Below are 21,846 nucleotides of genomic sequence, written 5' to 3'. Positions count from 1 at the left end.
GCAGCGACTCGGGTTCCCTCAGATCCTCTGTTGTCCCCGATTTCCTCAGAGGAGGAACCTTTGGATGATGACACTCCCATATTGAACTATTCGGCTCTCTTGCGGTTCTTCCTGGTGTGCTATCCGGACTACTACTCTCCAGCCGCCTCATCCTCTCCAGGTTCGATGTTGATGATGTAACAGCTGACAGGATATGCTAAGTTGCCATGTATGGTTCTTTCTTTCTCATCCAGGAAATCTCTTGCATGTATCGATGTATGGTTGTCAGAGAAGAGGGACATTGGTAAAGCGGTTTTTTGTTTGCCTCCTTCTCATCTGATAAAACAGAAGTATCTGTCGTATGCCATTGGAGAAGCTCTGTCCTTGGGAGTTTCTGCCTCCTCTCAAGGGGACTTCTCCAGTCTCATAGATGCTACACGTCAATCAGCCTTCTCATCTGCTAGGATTATGTTTACAATGTCGGAGTTAGACCATCTGTTGAAGGATATTTTTAAGGTCTTCGAGGTCCTGAGTTTCATCGATTGGACCTTAGGAGCATTAGCAAAGAAGATCGAGGACTGCTTGTCACTTCAGGAGAATTTTGTCTTGGATTGATTGGGGGTTCTGGCCTGTGTGGATCAAGCAGTGAGGGATGGCACCCGTGAGCTAGCCACCATTTTTACTACAGGAGTTCTTAAGAAGCAAGATTTATGGTGCTCGTTCACTTCAAAGGGGGGTCACTCCCTCTCAACGTTCTTCCCTGCTGTTTGCTCCCTTAGACAGTAACAGCTTGTTTCCGCAAGAGACCTTGCAACGAGTGATGAGTGAACTGCAGATGAAGTCAACCCAAGACCTGCTCGCTCAGTCTGCCAAGAGGACGAGGATCCCTGCATGTCCTTTTTCTGCTTCTGTTCCTTCTACCAGGACTGGACTACTTCTCCATTGGCTAAGCAGAGGTCACTTCCAATCCCGTCCTAGAGCCAACTTGCGTCCAATACGACCCAGCAAAAAGCCTTCCAACAAACCCATCCCTCACAATTGAGTTACCTGTCCTCCGTGTCCCGGTGGGAGCAAGGTTCCTTCATTCTTGGAGCAGGTGGGAGACTACAAGAGTAGATCCATGGGTACTACAAGTTTTAAAGGAGGGCTACACAATCCCCTTCAGGGAGAAACCTCCCTAGTAACCTCTTCCATCAGGTTGACAGCCTACTCTGTAGGCTCAGAGAGTTTTTTGGCCCTGTGTCGGGAAGTTTTGGTACTGCTCGAGAAGCAGGCAGTGGATGAAGTCAAGGACACAAGCACAGAGGGATTTTACAATCTCATTTTCGTAGTTCCCAAATCATCTGTGCAATGGGGACCTGTCCTGGATGTCAGTGCTCTGAACTTCTTTATTCAAACTGCAAAGTTCAAGATGGAAAAGAATCACTTGGTCCTGTCAGCCATCCATCAGGGTGACTGGATGGTGACGGTAGATATGCAGGACGCATACTTCCATGTTCCAGTTCACCAGGACTACAGATAGTATCTAAGATTTATGTTCCAGGACAGGGTCTTCCAGTTTCGGGCCTTGTGCTTTGGCCTCTCCACAGCCCCTCAAGTTTATACCCGTGTTCTCGTTCCATTAGCGAAGTGGTTACACCTCATAGGGATAAACGTTTCTTTGTACCTGGACGATTGGCTCCTACTCTCCCCCTCAGAAGCCCAATGCATGGAGGACCTTCAGAAGACTCTTCAGCTTGAACAAGATTTAGGATTACAGATAAACTTCAAGAAGTCGCAGTTAGTCCCCACACAGTCGATTCTATATTTGAGGATAGTGATAGATTCTCTGAATTTTCGGGCTTTCCCATCCCAACAAAGGATTCTCAGTTGCATCTCGAAAGTCTGGAAATTCATTTCTCACCCATCCTGCTCAGCCAATGATTGAATGAGCCTTTTAGGAACTGTCTTCAATGGAGAAGTTTGTTCTTCTGGGCAGGTTACACATCAGACTGCTACAATTTTACCACAGAGCCAACTGGTGGAGGAGAGTATTTCCAAGTTCGTTCGTCTTCGAAATCACCCCCGAAATTAAGGAGGACCTTCGGTGGTGGCTGGTGGAGGACAGAGTCATGACAGGGATGTCACTGTCTCCTGTGAACCCCAACCTAGTGTTGTACTCCGACACATCGGATCTGGGTTGGGGAGCCCTTCTCAACAGCATAGAGGTGTTGGGTTTATGGTCTCCGATGGAAAGAGACAGCGTGGCTGCACTGGCCTACATCAGGAACCAAGGAGGGCCCCACTCTTGTTTGCTGTGCGAAGCAGCCAAAGACTTTCTTCTATGGGCACAGAACAACAGGACCACCATTCTGACCCACTTCATCCAGGGCAAAATGAACGTTCTTGTGGATGAATTGAGTCACGGCAAACAGGTTCTACCAATGGAGTGGACACTCAATCCACAAGTGTTCACCAACCTGTGGAAGCTGTTGGGAAAACCGTCGGTAAACCTGTACTGTTCCCCGACACCAGATCCCCAAGATTGGTTGGAGCTCAACATCTACGCCTTTCTTCCCTTCAGCATGGTAAGGGAAGTGTTGAGGAAGTTCAGCGCCCACAGCAACACTTCAGTGACTCTAGTGGCTCCCTTTTGGCCACACAAGGAGTGGTTCCCAGACCTTGTGAGTCTATTGGTAGATTATCCAAGGCTTCTACCTTTGGATAAGAGGACTGCTCCTTCCTCATCCCCCCCTGTAAGTTTTCAGGCTCACATTTGGATGAATCTGTTTATTCAGCTTGCTTTGCACTTGCTCAGTCTGTTGGCCAAGTCCACATGGCAGCTTAGGGCAGTTCCTCTTCTCACACATCTAAGGAGTTGCATGGGGATGGGCATTTGTTTACTCTTCTTTGATGATGCTAACTTTTATGGTCAGAGACTGGTCGAATATACTTATGTATGTGTTGTAAGTTATACAGTGAATTTTATATTAATGGGCTATTTGTAACATAATATTTGAAAATGTAAAAGTGTCATGCAAAGTATGTAACCCACATTCTTGTAGGGCTGAAAATGTCTGTTTCATATTTTAAGTGGAAATCTCATTCTGTATCTCAAAAGTGGGTGCTATAGAAAGGAACTGTATTTCTTATAATTAGTCATTCAAAAATGTGTATGCATTTTCTTCTTTCTAGGCTTTATATGAGCAGTCTCTTCACATCAAGTCGGCTATTCCACATCCTTTGATTATGGGCGTCATAAGAGGTAATGTAGTTGTAATATATTTCCGTGATTTTGAAATTTTCTTTTAAATTTTTCATCATGGTTGTCTTGTCCAGATATAAGTTGTTTATTCAAAACCCATTAATGATAATTAGCCATATTCCATGTAAAATGGAACCAACTACACTGACCTGTAGTACATGCATATCATAGAATAGGGGTTATCTTTTTTTTATTTAAGAGCATTTTGTTATAAACAAAATGGGTACTAAAGGTACTGGATTTGTATTTAAAAAACTCATTTGTTATTCATAAACAGATTTTATATAAATGTATTATAAAAAGGCTACAAACAGTTCATAAATAAGCAAGGTAATAATAGTTCTTACAGCCTGTGTACTAGTATATTAGGCGGAAGAGAGAACAAACATGCCCTCAAAAAATACTACACAGTTCATAGGTTCCTTCCAGCTTATGAAGCATAGGCGTTGTAGGAATTACCTGGAAGTAGAATGTTACTATACCAATCAAAGATTTGCATTACAACTACTTTGTTAAAATATGATATACTTCATTCTTTCATCTTATACTGATGGAAAGTTAATAAGTAAAAGATGACACAATTCACAGACTACCACTAAATAGTGTAAATACCAGAACAACCAAGTACTGTAAAGTACTTGACAGTGAAAGGTAAAAAATAAAAATAAATCTGTAAATTGACCAACTACTAACGCCAAAAGTTCATTAATTAAACAAAAACTATATAAGCAAATAGTCAATTATGGTGAATAGCAAAAAAGAATGTAAAATTTATCCTACTTGACATAATTTTAAACAGTAAAAGGCAGAAACTAAAGGTAGCCGAGAACTAAACAGTTGTTAACGTAAAGGTGATTAATATTTCATTTGCTAATAGGCTAAACTACCAGTGTCAGTGTATTTGAATTCTACCAACAGCTCAGGGAATACTAACTGTGATGGCTTCTTGGAACCTGAGGATCCACCTGCACTTGTTCAGTGCCAACTACCATTCTCTTCACTAATTTTAGAAGGGACTGAAGTGTCTAGGAAGATTTCATGACAGCGAAGTAGGATAATTATAAGCAATTTGTTCAGAATACAACCCCCTGTAAATTGACAAGCTCCTATAAATATCAGTGTGATTCATTAAATTGTTATACTGTACTATCCTGGATTTTTATATAAGTAAATGACCAAATAATTACATAGCTATTAATTTCTACTTTATGTGGCAGCTCAAAATTTAAAATTCGCAGTAGCGCTCTTTTGTTTTGGGTGTAGGTGGCTGCCCTGCCCACTTTCCGGGAAGAATAATGCAACACAGCTAAAGAAATCAATTCACTTCTGCCAGTCAATGACCAAACATTGGTTATTGAGCAGCTCTGTGTATTTGTTTTCTCACCGGATGTTTTCGAATTTCTCTTCATTTGATGAAGTATTCTGGATTTTTGGTAGTGTGCTAATTTCACTTAGCTAATATTGAGGACTTTTCTGTATGTGACTTTCCCGTTATTGACTTTAATTTTGACTTACCATGTCAGATTCTAGCCTTTCTAGTGTTAGGTACTGCAGTAAAGGCTGCTAGACTAGACTCATGTCAGCTAAATACGACATTCATACCATTTGTTGTAATTGTAAGGAGTAAGTTTACTTTCCAGACCTTAATTGTGATGAATGTAAGGATTCGGGTAAGGGGAAGTGGAAGACTTTGTATGTTCATTTGGAGAAACTCAGAGACAGACTTAGGAAAGCCATTGCTAGGGCTGAAGCTAGAGCTTCCGCCAGTAAGGATAATTCTCCTAAAGTGGACATTGTTGATTCTCCTGTCCCTTCAACACCTGTGACTGTCTTTTCTCCTATTTCCAGTCCTCCGACTTTCCAAGTTACTTCGATCCCTTGCTCCCATTCTTCTGAACCCAATGCCATTGCCAGCTTGGAAGCTCATTTAGATCAGAAGTTTAATCTTTTAGTTAATACCATTTCCAATATTGGGAACTCAGAGTCCTGATGGACAAATTCAGTACATGTAGTCTCCGGTTTACTATGGGGGTTCCGTTGTGACGCTGCGTTGTAAACCGAAATAATGGTTGAAAATCGTAAGAAAACCTTACTGTTAATCCTTTGAGTATCCTTTGGGCATCTTGAAAATGACGTAACCTGCATTTTTATTGAGTCTTTCATAAAAACCCTCCAAAGTTTTACCATTCTGCTGAGAGAGAGAGAGAGAGAGAGAGAGAGAGAGAGAGAGAGAGAGAGAGAGAGAGAGAGAGATTGATTCACAGAACTACAGTGCTCCTCTATTTTTACTTTAAAGTATCGTCCTACATCAAATAAAGCTTAAATTATTATCCTGTTATTACTGTATTAATCTTTGAAATTATATTAATATCATTTCAAACAGTACCCTTTCCAGCCAGAGAGAGAGAGAGAGAGAGAGAGAGAGAGAGAGAGAGAGAGAGAGAATGAATTACCACTATGACTTACATTCAGCCATTCTTGTGCTGGCATGGGCAAGAGAGAGAGAGAGAGGTTTATCTCTTTAATCTCTTGAGGAATGTTTATCCATTTCTCTTTGCTGCGACTGACAACAATAAAAGAATTTTTTTTTTTTTTCTCCAAAGATGTACTACTACCTTTACTACGCATTTTTAAAAAATTATGAACACACACACACACACACAAACAGTGTGCATAGGTAAAGAGACGCAAATTAGCAGTATCTTTTCCTGAGAGAGTGAAGTGCTGAACTAAATACTGTATGTATTTATAATATATCTATCCATTTCTCATTCTACCTTTTGGCAAGAGAAAGAGAGAGAGAGGAAGGAAGAAAGGAAGGAAGGGAGAAATTGATCTTCTACCCTTGGTCAGAACTACAATAGAGAGTTAAACATTACATGCCTGTAAAGGAAAATGGACACTTTACACTTGAACACAGAACATTGGCAATGGCACTGGATAAAATGGCACAAGGACAAAGTGGAATACTGGCACTCAATAAACACTTCTAATGGCAAATTGTTGTGACTGAAAGGTCTTCACTCGTTACTTTAGGGGAAGCGGGTCTCAGATGAATACTGACGAGGGACAATCACACGAATGGCACGGCACACTAATCACTTGGACGGTCTGTTCCGAGGATGACTGTAGAATCGGAGTCGAGTCTGGAGTCGGACAGGGACAGAGGGGTGGGGGGGCCTCTCAGCACCTCTCACGTGCATACAACTGCTCTGGCTAACTGCCAAGATCTCTCCTGTCCTAGCCCCTGCTGAGTATGTTGACCATGTGCAGAGATCTCCTGAGTATGGTGACCGTGTGCCAAGATGTATCATTTTCCAGGTGTTCCAGCCATCTGCTTGTATCTCCCCTGGTATCCTGTGGACAGACAATTCAGCCAGCTCAATCTGCCTTTAGGATAGTTGCTTTAAGCAGCTTAGTTGGGCCAAGCTGCTTAAGGGAGTGGCACTCAGCCCCTTATCTTTGCCCTCTTTGACCGTGCCATCTAAATATCTGTCTCAGGTAAAGGAAGGGGACAGATCAAAATGTTGATAACTTTTGGTGTGTTGATATCTAGGTCAACTGGGATCAGCTATGCAGCAACGGTTCTACTTTCGATAAACTAAGGGCAAACTAAGGGTCGGCTGTGCAGCGACTTCTTGTAACTTATAATAGCCCCCCACAGAAGAAAATGTACGCACCTTCATTCGGGTGCGCATGTTGATATTCAAGAAGTTGGCACAGATGCTTTACTTTACTTTTCTCCCAACACAAAATGAAAAGAAGCTTTTACTTTACTTTATTCCCAACACAAAATGGAGAGAAGTTTTACTTTACTTTCAAGACACATTAATATTAAACTACTTTAACATGGCACATTAATTTCCTTCAATTTTCAAGGTATACGTTACTTTAGGATTACAAGGACAAGGTAATTTTGAGGCAGGTGACAAAATTAAAGAATTAATTTACACAAGTTCCTCAATTCTAATGAGATAGCCGCATGTTGTTAGTTTGCCTATAAGAGGCTTCTTGTCATTACGATACATCTCTTGTGGCCATAAAGCCACGCCTGTACGGTTAAGGTGAGTGCACAACCAGAGGCAGTAACTTCCTGCTGTGGCTCTCTTACCAGGTAAGGAAACAACAAGCATTTTCAGTAATGCTAGCTGGCATTAATTCCCTTAATTCATTGCTTTTTAATGTTTTGGGGAAGAACAGTCCATGCACCCCACCTCCTGTCAATGTGGGAATCATCTATGTGATTACTTGGTAAGTTACTTATATAAAAATTACATTTTTATGATAAGATTTTATATATACTTACCAAGTAATGACAGAATATATACTTACCAAGTAATGACAGAGGGGGGACCCACCTGCCTCCCCTCACATGGACATTGGGCATAAACATATTGAAGCCTTCTGCTCAGTTGTTCCTTCTTTTCCTGAAAGTGGGCGGGGTCAGTTACCTACTGTACACTATAACATAAACAAAAGAATCACTACCGTGGATTTCAAATTTTAGCTGCAGGTTAATAGAAACTGTTAGCTTGTAACTACTTAGTAAGTATATATAAAATCTTATTTTATCATAAAAATGCCATGTTTATACATTGTGCTGTTGAACACAACAGTATGAAATAACAGAATTAATCATGTGTGTCTGCATGGTGCTGAACATGGTGGCAAGAACCAAAATGTGCAAGGTGTACGGTGCCACAGTACTTATCGAATTTTGATTGTATGTATTATGCTAATTATTTCCAAAATGTTTTGTTGCACTGTCTAAAGATCCCATTCATAATTTTTGTTTCACTTAAGATTTTTCAGGAACATATTTTGTAGAAAATACACATTTAGTTAATTTCAGATGGCAAATAAGTCTGTTTCTTTTGCAGAATGTGGTGGAAAAATGCATCTACGAGAGGGAGAATTTGAAAAAGCTCACACTGATTTCTTTGAGGCCTTTAAGAATTATGATGAATCTGGAAGCCCAAGAAGAACCACATGTCTAAAGTACCTTGTTTTAGCAAATATGTGAGTTCGGATACATCTTTCTTTTTATTGTAAATGAACATTGCCTTTACGTAATTATGACAGCATCACACATTTGGTTATATCAGTACAGTGTACATAAAACTGAGCTTAGCTTACATGGGTTAGAATAAACCAGTTACATGTGAGAGGGATTGGAATTCAAGTAAGGGATTGGAATTCAAGTAGAGTGCTAACTGGAGAGTATAACGGGTCAGAACTTGTTTTTATATGATCAAATGTTTAACATAGTCAGCCAGCCATCCATAATAGCCTTAAACTTGCTCCTCTTGCTCTCCTCAACTATGCATATAGTAATGCTGATAGAGACTAAGTGCTTTTTAATGCATGATTTTGCCATCAATAGGAGTGTGCTTTTGTGACAAATCCTCTAGCCTTTTTAAGCTTTTTATCACTAATCTGAGATACCATTTTTACTGTTGTACGGTCAGCCCTTACACTTCAGTTCAGCGTATTTTTTCATTTTTTCTGCTGCATTGACAGTTGATCAGTTGCTGTTATTAAACAGTTCATGCCAGCAAAGAACATATCACTTTCCTAAAGGTATAAGAATTTTATTTTTTCTTCAAGAGTTGGCACACTATACATCCTGCTAGTTTTTGAGGGTATATGCTTTCTTTAATTCAAGCTCTTTTCTAATCCTAGGTTAATGAAATCTGGAATCAATCCCTTCGACTCTCAGGAAGCGAAGCCATATAAAAATGACCCAGAAATCCTTGCCATGACGAATCTGGTTGCTGCATACCAGAATGATGATATTAATGAATTCGAGACAATTTTGAAGCAGAATCGTACGAATATTATGGATGATCCCTTCATTCGAGAACATATTGAAGGTAAGTGGAAGTTGTTTATGAAATGGTGAGTTGTATTTATTCAGGAGGGATATGTTTCTGTAGTTTTAAGCATATCAAGGCTGAAATTGAGAGCAAGAAAATAAATAGTGAAGTGGAAAATTATTGCTGTACTCTTTGGTAAGTATTATAGTAATTTCCAGTTGTTAAACAGCAGAGACACTGAAAAGGAAAATGGATTAGATTCTCAAAAGGCTTGACTGTAGGATGCTAAGATCATGGCTGGGGGTCAGTTGGGAGGTCAGATTACAGGACTACCCTGCTTTTTCACGCTTCGCTTTCCCATGCTTCATTTTGTCGCTGATTTTTGTGGAACGTATCTTTCACTTTTCTGCGGGAACTTTCACCAACTTAAAATTATCACTAAGTTGCTTTTTTTTTTTTTTTTTTGTAGAGCAGCACTATTTATTTACTAATTACTGTATTTTTTCATATTGTGTCTGTGACTAAATACTGACTTTTATGATGAAAATTATTTACAGTGTACTTATTATGATTTACAGTGTATTTGTTAATCTCATTCCAGGTTGGGCCCCAGACTGAGCTTAACAGGTGTACAATTCTCTCTCTCTCTCTCTCTGTAAGGGAATGTAAGATGTATTTGAAATAATATTTTATGTAACTTATATACCAAGTAATTACACAAGTACACTTTCTACTCGCAGTAAAAATTTGAAGTTCGCAGTAGCGATTCATTTGTTTGTTAGTGTAGGTAACTACCCCGCCCTCTATCAGGGAACAACAGGTACAACAAAATGGAGAGAATCACTTCTTTTCTGCTGGCGTCCAACGCAACATTGAATATTTTGGTGGTTGAATTTGAGGTTTTTCATCGCTTTTCCCAAGGATTTGGTGAAGTACTGATTGTTTTGGTAGCTTTTCAGCTCAGCTTAGGTTGGATTACTGCAATTTCTCTTTCATGATGTCTGATTCTATTTCATCAAGTATTAGGTATTGTAGGGGGGGTTGCATGACCCGGATGACAAAAGTGACCTATGATAGTGATATGATATGTGCAAATTGTAGAGGGCAAGAGTGTTCGAAAGATCTTACTTGTGCTGAATGTGATAGATGGGATGAGAAGGAATGGAATATATGGAGTCTCATTTGGATAAATTAGATAGGGATAGAAAGAGGAATGCAGCTGCCAGAGCTGAAGGTAGGGCTCAGAGCATAGAACCTGTCACTAGTATTCAAGTTATGGACTGTAATATTCCTTCTTCTCCTGCCCTTATTTTATCCCCCATCCTTAGTCCTCCTAATACTTTTCCATCAACTCCTGTTCCTGGCTTCCATGCCTCTGAACCCGATGCCGTAGCCAGCCTCAAGAGTAAGTTTGACCACAAATTTGACCTTGTGGTCAGTACTGTGTCCTAGTTAGATGAATCGCTTAAGGTCCTTATGGACGAAGTGCAGAGTATTAAGCAAGTGCCAGTGCCAGTGCCAGTGTAGGAGGTGGCTGTCCTTTCCGCTGATGCTCCCGGACGAAGGTCACTGTCACTCCCCTGAACCTGGGAACAGACATACTGGAGGTCCAAAGGAGGTCAATGGGGTTTACCCACGGCCGGTTGTTCCCTCATCCAGTTCAGTGGTTCGCGGTTCTGACAGCCGTTGGAAAGGCGTCGCTGTGAGAGTTTACCAGTTATCATCTGACTCTGATCTCTCCAGTCCGGGTAAGAGACGTTTTTGGCATTTTCTGGGAGAATCTCGTCCCTTGAAGAGATGTCATGGTAGAGAGGCCTCTCCCATTTTTCCGAAGCATGCTAGAGACCCTTCTGTTAGCCTGCAACCAGGTTGCAGTATGTGGCACAGCGCGGTTTGTCGTTCACCCGAGCATTCCCATGCAGAACATCAGTCTTTGGCGCCAAAGTGCTCCTCTGGGAAATGCTCCTCTTCTGGGCACCCACATGAGCATCCAAATTATTCGCCAGAGCGCCACCCAGTTTCCAAGCTCCTACCTTGGACTCCCAAGCGCCAGTCTTGGACTCCAAAGCGCCCATCTCATTCTCCCGAGCGCCCACCTCGGGCCAGCTCAATGCCAACTTCTAAGCGCTCGGCGCCATCCAGGCTCCCGACGCCAACTGATTGCCCACCACCTTCTTCGCTTGCTGGTGTGTCAGAGGATCCCTCTTTTGCTCATATTAAGAAACAATTAGAGGATGTTCTGGGCTTGCTGCATTAAGGCTCCCCCTTTGCATAAGCCTTCTCGAGATGTTCCATTGTCTCGTGTCTCTTCAGCAGAGGAAGAAGTTGTCCAAGAGCCTACTCCTACAGCGTATGCTTCCCTGATGAGGTATTTTTTGGCAACCTTCCCCTTGCATTTCCAGCCAGCAGCTCCAGTTTCACCTGCTTCTGCATTTCTTATGAGAGATCAGGCAGATTCAAGTACTCATCTACCTAAGGTGGTTCTCTCTTCCTCCACAAGGAATGCTCTCAAGGGAGTAGAGGCTTGGTTGTCCGTGAAGAGGGAGCAAGGGTAGGCCGCTTTTTCCTTTCCTGCAGCAATACTGACAGCCAGGAGATATCTCTCTTACACGACAGGAGAAGCTCCATCCTTGGGAGGTGCTGCCTCTTCCCAAGGTGACTTCTCAGGATTGATAGGCTTGGCTCAACGTTTGCCATTTTCGTTGGCAAAGGTTTTCTTTGCTTCTTCGGAGTTCGACCATCTTGTGAAACACTTGTCCAAAGTACTTGAAGTATTCAGCTTCATTGACTGGACAATCGGAGCGCTCGCTCGGAAGATAGAACACAACATTTTAGCAACTGACTTGTCTTTGGATTGGCTGTGTGTGTTATCCTGTGCGAATAAAGCAGTTAGGGATGGCTCCTCTGAACTTGCAGCTGTCTTTGCCATCAGAGTTCTTAAGAAGAGGGAGTTGTGCTCCTTTACCACAAAAGGAGTGACTACTGTCCTGAAATCAGCACTTTTGTGCTCTTCTTTGGACAAGCAATATTTGTTCCTGCAATCAATGGTTAAGTAGATTGCCACTGATTTGCAGAAAAAATCGACACAAGACCTTTTAGCCCAGTCATCGAAGCGCCTCAGGGAGCCTTCTTCTCTTTCATCAAAATCAGTCTCCTCTGCAGCAACAGCCCCGGGGGTTTGGGCGGGGGGGCAGCACTTCTCCAGGCCCTGTTCCAAGGTGCGTTTCTTTGCAATGTTTGTCAAGAAGACCTCAGCCAAACACTCTACTAGAAAGTGACTCCCCTATCCCTCGTGCACCTGTAAGGCCAGACTCTCCCTCCTCTGGAAGAGGTGGAGCGCCAGAGGCGCTGAGCCTTGGACGGTCAAGGTTCTCAAAGTGGGTTACTCTACTCCATTCATAGAGTACCCTCCTCTCATAACTTCGCCGATCACATTTACGGCATACCTGGAGGGCTCCAAGAGGTTCGTAGCTCTCACAGAGGAAGTGTCATCCCTTCTAAGAAAAAGGGCCATAGAGGTAGTGGAGGACCAAACTTCAAGAGGATTCTACAACCGCTTGTTTGTAGTCCCCAAGTCATTGGGGGGAGGGTGAAAGTAAGTTAAGTATCTCTTAGTTTAACCAGACCACTGAGCTGATTCAGGCCAGCCCAAAGGATTAGATTTATTTTTACATGGCTAAGAACCAGTTGGTTACCTATCAACGGGACCTACAGCTTATTGTGGAATCCGAACCACATTATAGCGAGAAATGAATTTTTATCACCAGAAACAAATTCCTCTTATTCTTCACTGGCCGGTCGGAGATTTGAACTCGCGACCAACAGAGTGGTAGCTGAGAACGGAACCCGCTCACCCAGCGAGGAACTGGGCAGGGAGGGGGGAGGGTGGAAACCTGTCCTCGACATAAGTGCCTTGAACTTCTACATACAGAAAACGAAGTTCAAGATGGAGACAAATCAGTCAGTGTTATCCTCCGTCTGCATTTCGGTCTCTCCACTGCCCCTCAGGTATTCACGTGGGTCCTGTCTCCCCTCTCAAGATGGCTACATCTGCTAGGTATCAACATATGCTTATACCTAGACAACTGGCTCCTCCGCTTCCCATCACAGGAGCAGTGCACAAAGGATTCACCGATAACCCTTCCCCTTGCCAAAGAGCTTGGACATTTGATAAATCGAGGGAAGTCTCAACTAGCCCCAATTCAGGAGATTCTCTATTTGGGGATGAGGAACAACTCTCCGAGTTTTCAGGTTTTATCCTCCCCCAAGAGGACAGAGTCCTGCCTTCAGTCAGTTCAAAACCCTCTTTTGCTCCCAGTTTGCTCAGTGAATCGATGGATGAGTCTGCTAGGAACCCTCTCATCCATCGAGCAGTTTGTGAAGCTAGGAAGACTTCATATGAGGGTCCCCTCAGTTCTTCCTAAGAGCAAGCTGGAGCAGAAGGAAACAGCCAGACACCGTGACATTCCCTATTATGACAGAAATAAAGGAGGATCTCTGGTGGTGGACGTCCAGGGACAGACTTTTAGAGGGAAGTCTCTACATCTTCTGAGCCCCGACCTCTCCTTTTATGCAGATGCCTCAGACCAGGGTTGGGGAGCTCTACTGGGCACTCTACGTAGAAGCTTCCGGCACATGGTCTCTGAAGCAAAGGAAGCTACACATAAATGACAAAAGAGCTGTCTGCCATTCATTTGGGCCTGAATTACTTTGTAGAAGCAGCTCTCTTACCAGATAAGGTACAACAAGCATTGACCCAATGCTAGCAACCTTTCTGGTTCAAAGTCATTATCTTTATTAATGTTTTGAATTAGAACTTGTCCATGATTCCCACCTCCTCGCAATGTGGAATGAGCTATGTAATTGCTTGGTAAGTCACTTATATAAAAATGACATTTTTATGATAAAATAAAGTTTTATATATACTTACCAAGCAATTACATAATCAGAGCCTGCCTTCCTCCCCCAATGGACATTTAGGCACCAAACGAATTGAAGTTCTAAGCTGAGTAGTACCTATCAGTCCCGAAAGTGGGCGGGACCCTGTACCCACACTAGTGATGGTTGCGCCACCACAAAGATCTGAATTTCATTAGACTGCTGTGTAGAAAGCTAGTAGGTATGTAATTGCTTGGTGAGTATATATAAAACTTTTTTTTATCATAAAAATGTAATTTTTTGGAATAGAATATGTCCATTTATCCCACCACCTATCAATGTGGCTTCAGCTGTGTAATTACTTGGTAAGTTACATATGTGAAAATGGTATTTTTGTGATAAAATTAAGTTTCATATATACTTATCAAGTAATTACAGATCAGAGCCTCCCTCCTCCCATGTGATGGACATTAAGCACAAAAGAAGTGATTCTCTCTGTTTTGTTGTGCCTGTTGTTCCGCGATAGAGGGTGTGGTAGTTACCTACACTAAAAAACAAATGAATCACTACTGCGAACTTTAAATTTTTAACTGCCACCGCAAGTAGAAAGTAAAGCTGTGTAATTACTTGTAAATATATATGAAACTTAATTCTGTTATGAAAATACCAATACTGTAAAGTGTTTTTGGGTGACTGAGCATATTGTACGATATTTAAAATATTCGCTAATTATTTTCATTTTATTTTTCAGTAAAAGCAGACTGGAAAATAAAATGAAAATAATTAGTGAATATTATTTTAAATATTGTACAGTATACTCTGTCACCCAAAAACTGTTTACAATAATGTCATTTCAAATACATCTTACACTACCCCTAAAGAGAGAGAGAGAGAGAGAAAATCAAATCATACATCTGTTATGCTCAGTTTGGGGCCCAACCTGGAATGAGTTTAATAGATACATTAATACAGTTCAAATACACTGTAAATTATTTGTATCGTACAAATATGAAAAAATACAGTAATTAGTGACCAAGTAGTGTTTCTCTACAAAAAAAGCAAATTAATGATAGTTTTAATTGTTTTTACCTTTATATAAAGAAAAAGGGACAACTTCAATACACTATGAGAGAAAATGGCTATGCTTATGTATACAGGGTTAACTTGATTAGTTATCAAATGTTCTGTAAGACAGATTTATTTAATTTGTATTAAAGATGTATGTAATTTGTATTAAACATTTTATAGATGAATATAAGAAGGCCCATAAAACACTTTTAACGTTGCAACCATATATTTCGAGCACTTCCTTCTGTGCTCCTGTTCACTGGTAAAATATGGACAGATGAAATGTTACAAGAGTATATATACAAAGCATATGTAGGTGTGGCATTAAGTCTCCGATGGAATGCAGGCAACCGTTTCCCAAGAAGGAGGGAAAACAATTCCCTAGTGGTTTTTGGCCTCATTAACTCCTGTTTTGCAAATCTTCTGGTGGTCGTGTTTCCTGGAACACCTGTTTGAGAAGAGGTTTAAGGATTACCCCTTCGATTTCATCGGCTTTCCAATGTCCTCCCGACATTGGAGCACCTGTTTGAGAAGAGGTTTGAGGATTAACCCGTCGATTTCATCCGCTTTCCAATGTCCTCCTGACATTGGAAAGCAGATGAAATCGACGTGTTAATCCTTAAACCTCTTCTCAAACAGGTGCTCCAGGAAACACGACCACCAGACGAATCGCAAAACAGGAGTTAATAAGGCCAAAAACCACTAGGGAATTGTTTTCCCTCCTTGGGAAACGGTCGCCTGCATACCATTGGAGACTTAACGCCACACCTACATATGCTTTGTATGTATACTCTTGTAACATTTCATCTGTCCATATTTTACCAGTGAACAGGAGCACAGAAGGAAGTGCTCGAAATATATGGTTGCAACGTTCAAAGTGTTTTATGGGCCTACTTATATTCATATACACTATGGTATTACAGTAAAAGACTCATTTTATAGATGTTTTGCTGTGCTTACAATATTAATATTATAAAATTAGTAAATCATTGTTAGAAGCATTTTAGGGCACATATATACAATTATAAGCATTTTAGTTTAAGGCATACAGGGTATTTGGCAGTTACAAGCAGTTATAAGCATTTTTAGAGGGGATTTTGCATTTCCGCTGTGGGAACTGGAACCTATCCCTGCAAAAAAGTGGATGAGCACTGTACAAATTAAGTAGCAGAGGAATGAGGTGGTCAGAGGCTGGATAAGAGGTAGGAATCTCAAAGACTGGAAGGTTGTCATTTGATGGGAAGAGAAAAAATATCTGTTAAGAGAGGTGATCGAGAAGACATGATGTTGACCAGTGGGTAGACCCAATAGTCATGGGAAAATTATTTGCTCAAATGAGGTTTTGAGCCATCTCTTGGTACAGGGAGAGAGTATGTAGCATGGAAGAAATTGTATTGAAGTTATCTGATATCAAAATGCATAAATAGCAAACTTCACATACATGAATAATGATGAGTGTGATGAGATAATCTCATAGAATGAAATTTAAAGCAAAATACAGTGCATAATGATAATGCATTATTATTATTTTTTTCAAATAAAACTCACCTTTCCATTTTGTAGTTGTACCTTTTGCACCAGCGAAGGTGTGGCAGCTAGCAAAACTAAAGGTTCTCGATGTTTTGTGTATCATCCTATATCCATGTACTTCCCCCATCCTCCACCAGGGGACTTGTAGGTACAAACAATGGGTGTCAGAAGGCTACTGTCACCAATAATCAACTGGTGTCTCAGGATAGTGAAATTTATCTCTGTTTTTGTGTAAATTGATCTCTGTTTTTGTGTTGCTTTACAGTTTGTCTTTAGAACTTTAACAATCAACTGGTGCTTCAGGATAGTAAAATTGATCTCTGTTTTTCTGTTGCTTTACAGTTTGCTTTGTGAACTTTATTTATGATGAATCCTGGTAGTAGGAGGCAAGCTTGCAAATTGAGCAGCTGTCATAATAGGCTGTATTATTTGCGGTTGATCAACCTTACTTGTGTGTTCAGTGCAGGGGTGTCAACTGGGTGTTTGACAACAGGATAGACAATTGCAAGACCTAGAATGAAGGTGATATAACTGCTTACGTTAATATTGTAAGGAGGGAGACTGACGGGGTTGACTAAGTAACAAAAGTATGATGTTGTTGGTAAGAATTAGAGTGACAGGTGAAGCCTTTCCCTTCTTCTCAGTCTTTCATTCGGGCTTCCTATTCATATCCTTGTTAACAGAGACCATTACAAGCTTCTCTTTCAACTCCAGTTGGAATAAATTTGGGGTTATTGAGGATATTCAGCAGTTAGTTGAAATAAATAAGAGTATTTTATCTGCATTGCCCACCCACAGTGCTCACTCGTTTTTCAGATAATTCTCTTAAGATAGAAAATATGATGCCCCACTCCTGTCTAACCTTACTTCCAACATTCCCAGCCATGCTCCCTCCGAGTCCGTTGCTGCTGAGAATCTTGGTATCTCAGGGAATGGTGTGGATCTCTGCCCATGGTTCCTTCTGCCTGCTCGCTCTGGTTTCAGTGCAAGTAAGGATTGTTCTGGCCACATTAAACAGAAAAGTTAGTTGGTGTTATCATCTTGCATTCCCTAGCATAGATGCATCAGGTAACTAAAGAATATTCTTTAGATTATCCTCTGGTGATGATAGTAAGTTTATGTATATGGCTGTGTCTCACATGTTGCTGAACAAGTCATTAGATGAGTACAGTATTTCTGCAAGACTTTTACTTTTATAGACAGTGATTTGATTTGCATGGTGCCAATAGTGATCGCTTGTGTTTTGAGATCAGAACATCACAAGAAGACTGTTTGCCTATCTGTTGTTCTCCATTACATTCTCCTTTGGTTTCATCCAAGAAGAGGCATTGGGATTGCACTTGGTGCAGTGGTCTTCATCATTCGTCACCAAGGAGTTTGGCACTACACCATTTGCCTTTGTGCTGCTCTTCTGGGAGCCATTCTTCACTGCACTGTCCTCATATGCATTGCTCTTCTTCATGCCACTTCTCATTAAGTGGCTCAGTTTCTAGCTGTTATGCAAATCACCATTCTTCACCTGTCCGCTGCTCACCTTCATGTTGCTCCTTTTGCCACTTTGTCTGGCTTCTCGGGAATTTTTAAGTTTCTCTCAGTCAACAATTTCTTCACTTTAGTGGAAGCGCCCTTAGGAGTCTTTGATTTTTTGTTCACGGGAATCAGTGTCCGCTGAGTGTGAGGATCAATTGTCCTTTGTTCAGACTTTGATCATGCATGTAGATTCAACCCAGTCTGTAGTGCACAAAATCTTTAGGTTTTTTCTAATATGGTTGTTCAGGCTTTGTCTAATATGCTTGTGAATCCCACTTTGTTAGAATCGCAGTCTGATGCTGTATCAGTATTGAATATGGATGTTAACCCTTAATGGACAGGCATGATCATATGAGGAACTATAACAGGTTTTGAGTGAACACCAGGCTAACTTTTATGAGGAGTACTATTGCGCGCCATACGGTTTGGATGAAATTAGTGGGAAAAATGTTCATAGCACTTCAGTGGGCCATAAATGACTTACGGCAACTGTTTTAGCTCTGTATGGGGGAGGTAGATCAGTCAGCCTTGAGATTTCATGGTGGCATGTACTGCCTCTCCATAGCTCCAGGACGTCTTTTTTATTTGCTCATAAATTTACGCAGGGATTGCTGTTGGTTTTAGTTCTTATCTTTTATGATAGTAGTTCAGATATAATTGTAATTTTCAAAGTGCTAAGAAATATTGGAAAAAACATGTATACCTGACAAAAAGGTACTGCCTCTCCCTATCTCAGTAAATCTCGTAAATATTTTACAATAAATATACAATACTCAGAATTTGTTACTGATTTTAGTTCTTACCTGTTATGATGATGTGTGAGCTATAATTATAATTTTACAAAATAAAATAAATTATTAGAAAAAATATATATAACTTTGTAAAATTATCATATTTTTACAAGTGTCTTGCAAACGAGGCCCCACACAGAGTTGTGAACACTGTAGTCACTTTCAACTTTTCGTGGACGTTACAGAGAAATTTTTAGAATATTTTTTCTTACATTATGTGCATTTGCATTCCTCTTTCCATTGATATGTTTTTTCTTAACTTGGCCAACCTTAAAGTTTGCCCTGTTTGGGGGGGTTGTGCTTAATATATATTTAGCCTGCCCCTTAAGGGTTAAACTTGCAGTTGCTTCTGGAGACATGATGTGTCTGTGATTCGCTATCCATCGACTCCCATGTCTGCTTTGGCTCCTGTTCTATAAGCCTTTCCTGAGTGTTCTGCTGCTGCCACCTCAGCAACCACTTTGATTTCAGTCTCTGTTGCAGATGATGTGAATTCTGACACTGAGAGGAACTTGATACCCTGTTGGTTTTTCAACAACTTCTGATAAGTTGCAGGGACAAGTTCCTGCATTGTTTATCAAAGTCACTTAGACCAGATATTTTCTTTTGTAAGCAAATTTGGGTCTGGTCAGTTCTTGGACTGGTGGCCATGTGGGAACATCAGTTGTTGGCATCTTTGGAACCCAGGGAAGAGATGGTCACGAGTTCTTCTTTCAGAAAATTAATTGCCTTGTTTAAGAAGTTCTTTAATTATTTGTGGAAGTATGTAAGCTAGACTCAGTATCTTGCAGGGTGGGGAGAAACCTTCATCAGAAATTCCAGTATTCATTTCCACCACAGTTCATGAAGGATGTCTTGGCTAGGTTCAGGGCTATAGGGTGGATCTTGGAGAAGGAAAGTCTCCTTCAAGAATGTTTCATTATTCTTTCCTTAGTAAATGGGGAGAAGGAGAGTTGTCTGGTGCTCTTTGGGTTGCCTTCCGAGTCTTGAGGTAGTATCAGGGAAGGACTAGTCCCAAAGCAGATGAAGATAGATTCTCGCAGTTTTTGGATTTTCCTGTCGATCTGCTAAGAGGTTTTCACCCTTTATAGGAGCATCCAGGGAAGCAATGGCTTTTGCTTGTAGGCCATATGATTTTGGGAAATTTGCTTGGCCAGAGTCAGGATGAGATCTTTTCCTTTTCCCAGAACATGCTTAAGCAGTCTCTACCAAATTTGCCTTCAGTTATAGTGCAGATGAGTTTTCAAGATGCTAGACCATTCATTGCTCAAGTTAAGTCATGTTGGAAGCAAAGAACCCAGACCCCATGTTCATTTCAGACACCAGGTCTGGGGCACCTTTAGGGAGTATATAGAAATGTCAGCAATTTAACCAAGATTGGAGAACTCTCTTTAGACCTATAACCTCAGTCTTAGCAGTCTAAAGAAAGTTTATGCAGTGTGAACATATGGTAAAGCAAAGGTATCTGTGTTCTTGAATGGTGAAGCAAAGGTATCTTTGTTCTTAAACAACACTTCTTCCTTATTCTATGGGAATGGGCGTGTAGATATATGTGTAGTTGTGTATTTATATATATATACATGTATTCATGTGTGTGTATATATGTATATACTGCATGTATTATGATATCAAGAAATATCTTTAGGCAAACCCGGTAATGATGTTAAAGTTTATTCCTTAATGTGTAGTCTATCAGAGGCCCTTCAAAGAACTCTGGAAAGAAACAGGGAATATTGTGTTGATTCCTTGGTTTTTGTTGTGGGTAGGAACAACAACTTAGCAGATTAGCTAAGCAAAGGGAGTCTGATTCTTCCAATGGAAAGGTCTCAGGGTTATCAAGTGCTGTATGTTGGTTTCTGTAAATGCTTCAGTAAACTCTGATTGTAGACAACTCGGCGAAAACTCAGAATAGAAGGTTGCCAGTCTGCTTTTCTTCCCACGGTTCTTGGGCTGGTGAGATAGTCACTTTTCTGCAGGATTAGTTGGTTTTGGACACTTACATCCTTTCTACTTTTGCAATTGTAAGTGAGGTGGAACTCTGTGATGTGTTAGTAGTACTGTGGTGGCTGTAGAGGTATTGATTTCAGGATCTATTCCCTCTAGCAGGATATCTCCCTAGAACTTCCTTTTGAGAAGGATCTAAAACAACCATGTGCCATGAAGTTTTCAGAATTACCACATCTGTCTGATAACTGCATTGACACTATCAACCGTCTCGTGAGGTGAGGTTTATAGTGCGTTTAGTGTATATCCTAAAGATTACTAAATGATTTGAGAGGCAGTGGTTGATATCTCTGCTGAAGATTCTCGATGCGGTTCCTGCATCCATGTTTCTATAAACAAGTTAATGGAATTCTTTAGTCTTGGTTACTGTAAAAGCTGTTGGTCTTAGTTATTAGAGGATGTAGTTCAATTTTTTCTTGCATTTTTGATCATGCTCAACTAGACATTACTTGTGACCTGGACCTCAAGAGATCTTTAGGACTTGTGAACTGAGGCATCTGGGTCACCCTATCACTCTTTGTGAAGCCTTGATGTTGCTTATAATTTGGCTACAGAGCCATTTTGGGTCATAAGGAACGGTCTCTTTAAAGTACTTAACTATGTAAGCTTTTAACTGTGGAACCAGGGAATCTTATCTTTTGCAATGAAGACCATAGTCATTTGCTCTTGCCATGGATTTAGAGCTAAGAATATTAAAAGTGCATTAAGAGATCAAATGCTATTATTTCCAATACATTGCTCATTTTCCAATTGCTTTTTGGTCAAATTAGGGCACAAAGAACCTGATCCTGATCTGTTACTTTTGTTAAAGAAAATTATTTTGTAATGAATGTTTTAATGGATGTACTGTATTCTGATGCAAGGATCAGGTATTGAAATGGGAGGATTAGCTGGCTGTGCATACTATTGTTCAAAATCTTCTGGCATGAATGGTGGATGCTATGCAGTTTGACTGGTCAGGTCTGGACTATTATGCCATTTTCTCCCCTTGCTATGATTCCAGAGG

At 40.7% G+C, this 21,846-nt stretch overlaps 1 protein-coding gene across 3 annotated transcripts in view; it reads left to right on the top strand.

The window, feature by feature from the left end:
* The window catches only part of alien (COP9 signalosome complex subunit 2 alien), a 75,581-nt gene that overhangs the window by 14,599 nt on the left and 39,136 nt on the right, over window positions 1-21,846 (top strand). For all 3 annotated transcript variants that reach the window (XM_067086923.1, XM_067086925.1, XM_067086924.1), the window contains exons 6-8: window positions 3,154-3,223; window positions 8,104-8,242; window positions 8,906-9,096. In XM_067086923.1, the coding sequence (XP_066943024.1) occupies window positions 3,154-3,223; window positions 8,104-8,242; window positions 8,906-9,096 (400 nt within the window). The remainder of the gene's footprint in view (window positions 1-3,153; window positions 3,224-8,103; window positions 8,243-8,905; window positions 9,097-21,846) is intronic.

Source organism: Macrobrachium rosenbergii, chromosome 43, assembly GCF_040412425.1.
Source record: "Macrobrachium rosenbergii isolate ZJJX-2024 chromosome 43, ASM4041242v1, whole genome shotgun sequence".
Classification (NCBI taxonomy): Eukaryota; Metazoa; Arthropoda; class Malacostraca; order Decapoda; family Palaemonidae; genus Macrobrachium; species Macrobrachium rosenbergii.
The sequence above is the reverse complement of the archived record's forward strand: the minus strand, read 5'-3'. Positions and strand labels throughout refer to the sequence as shown.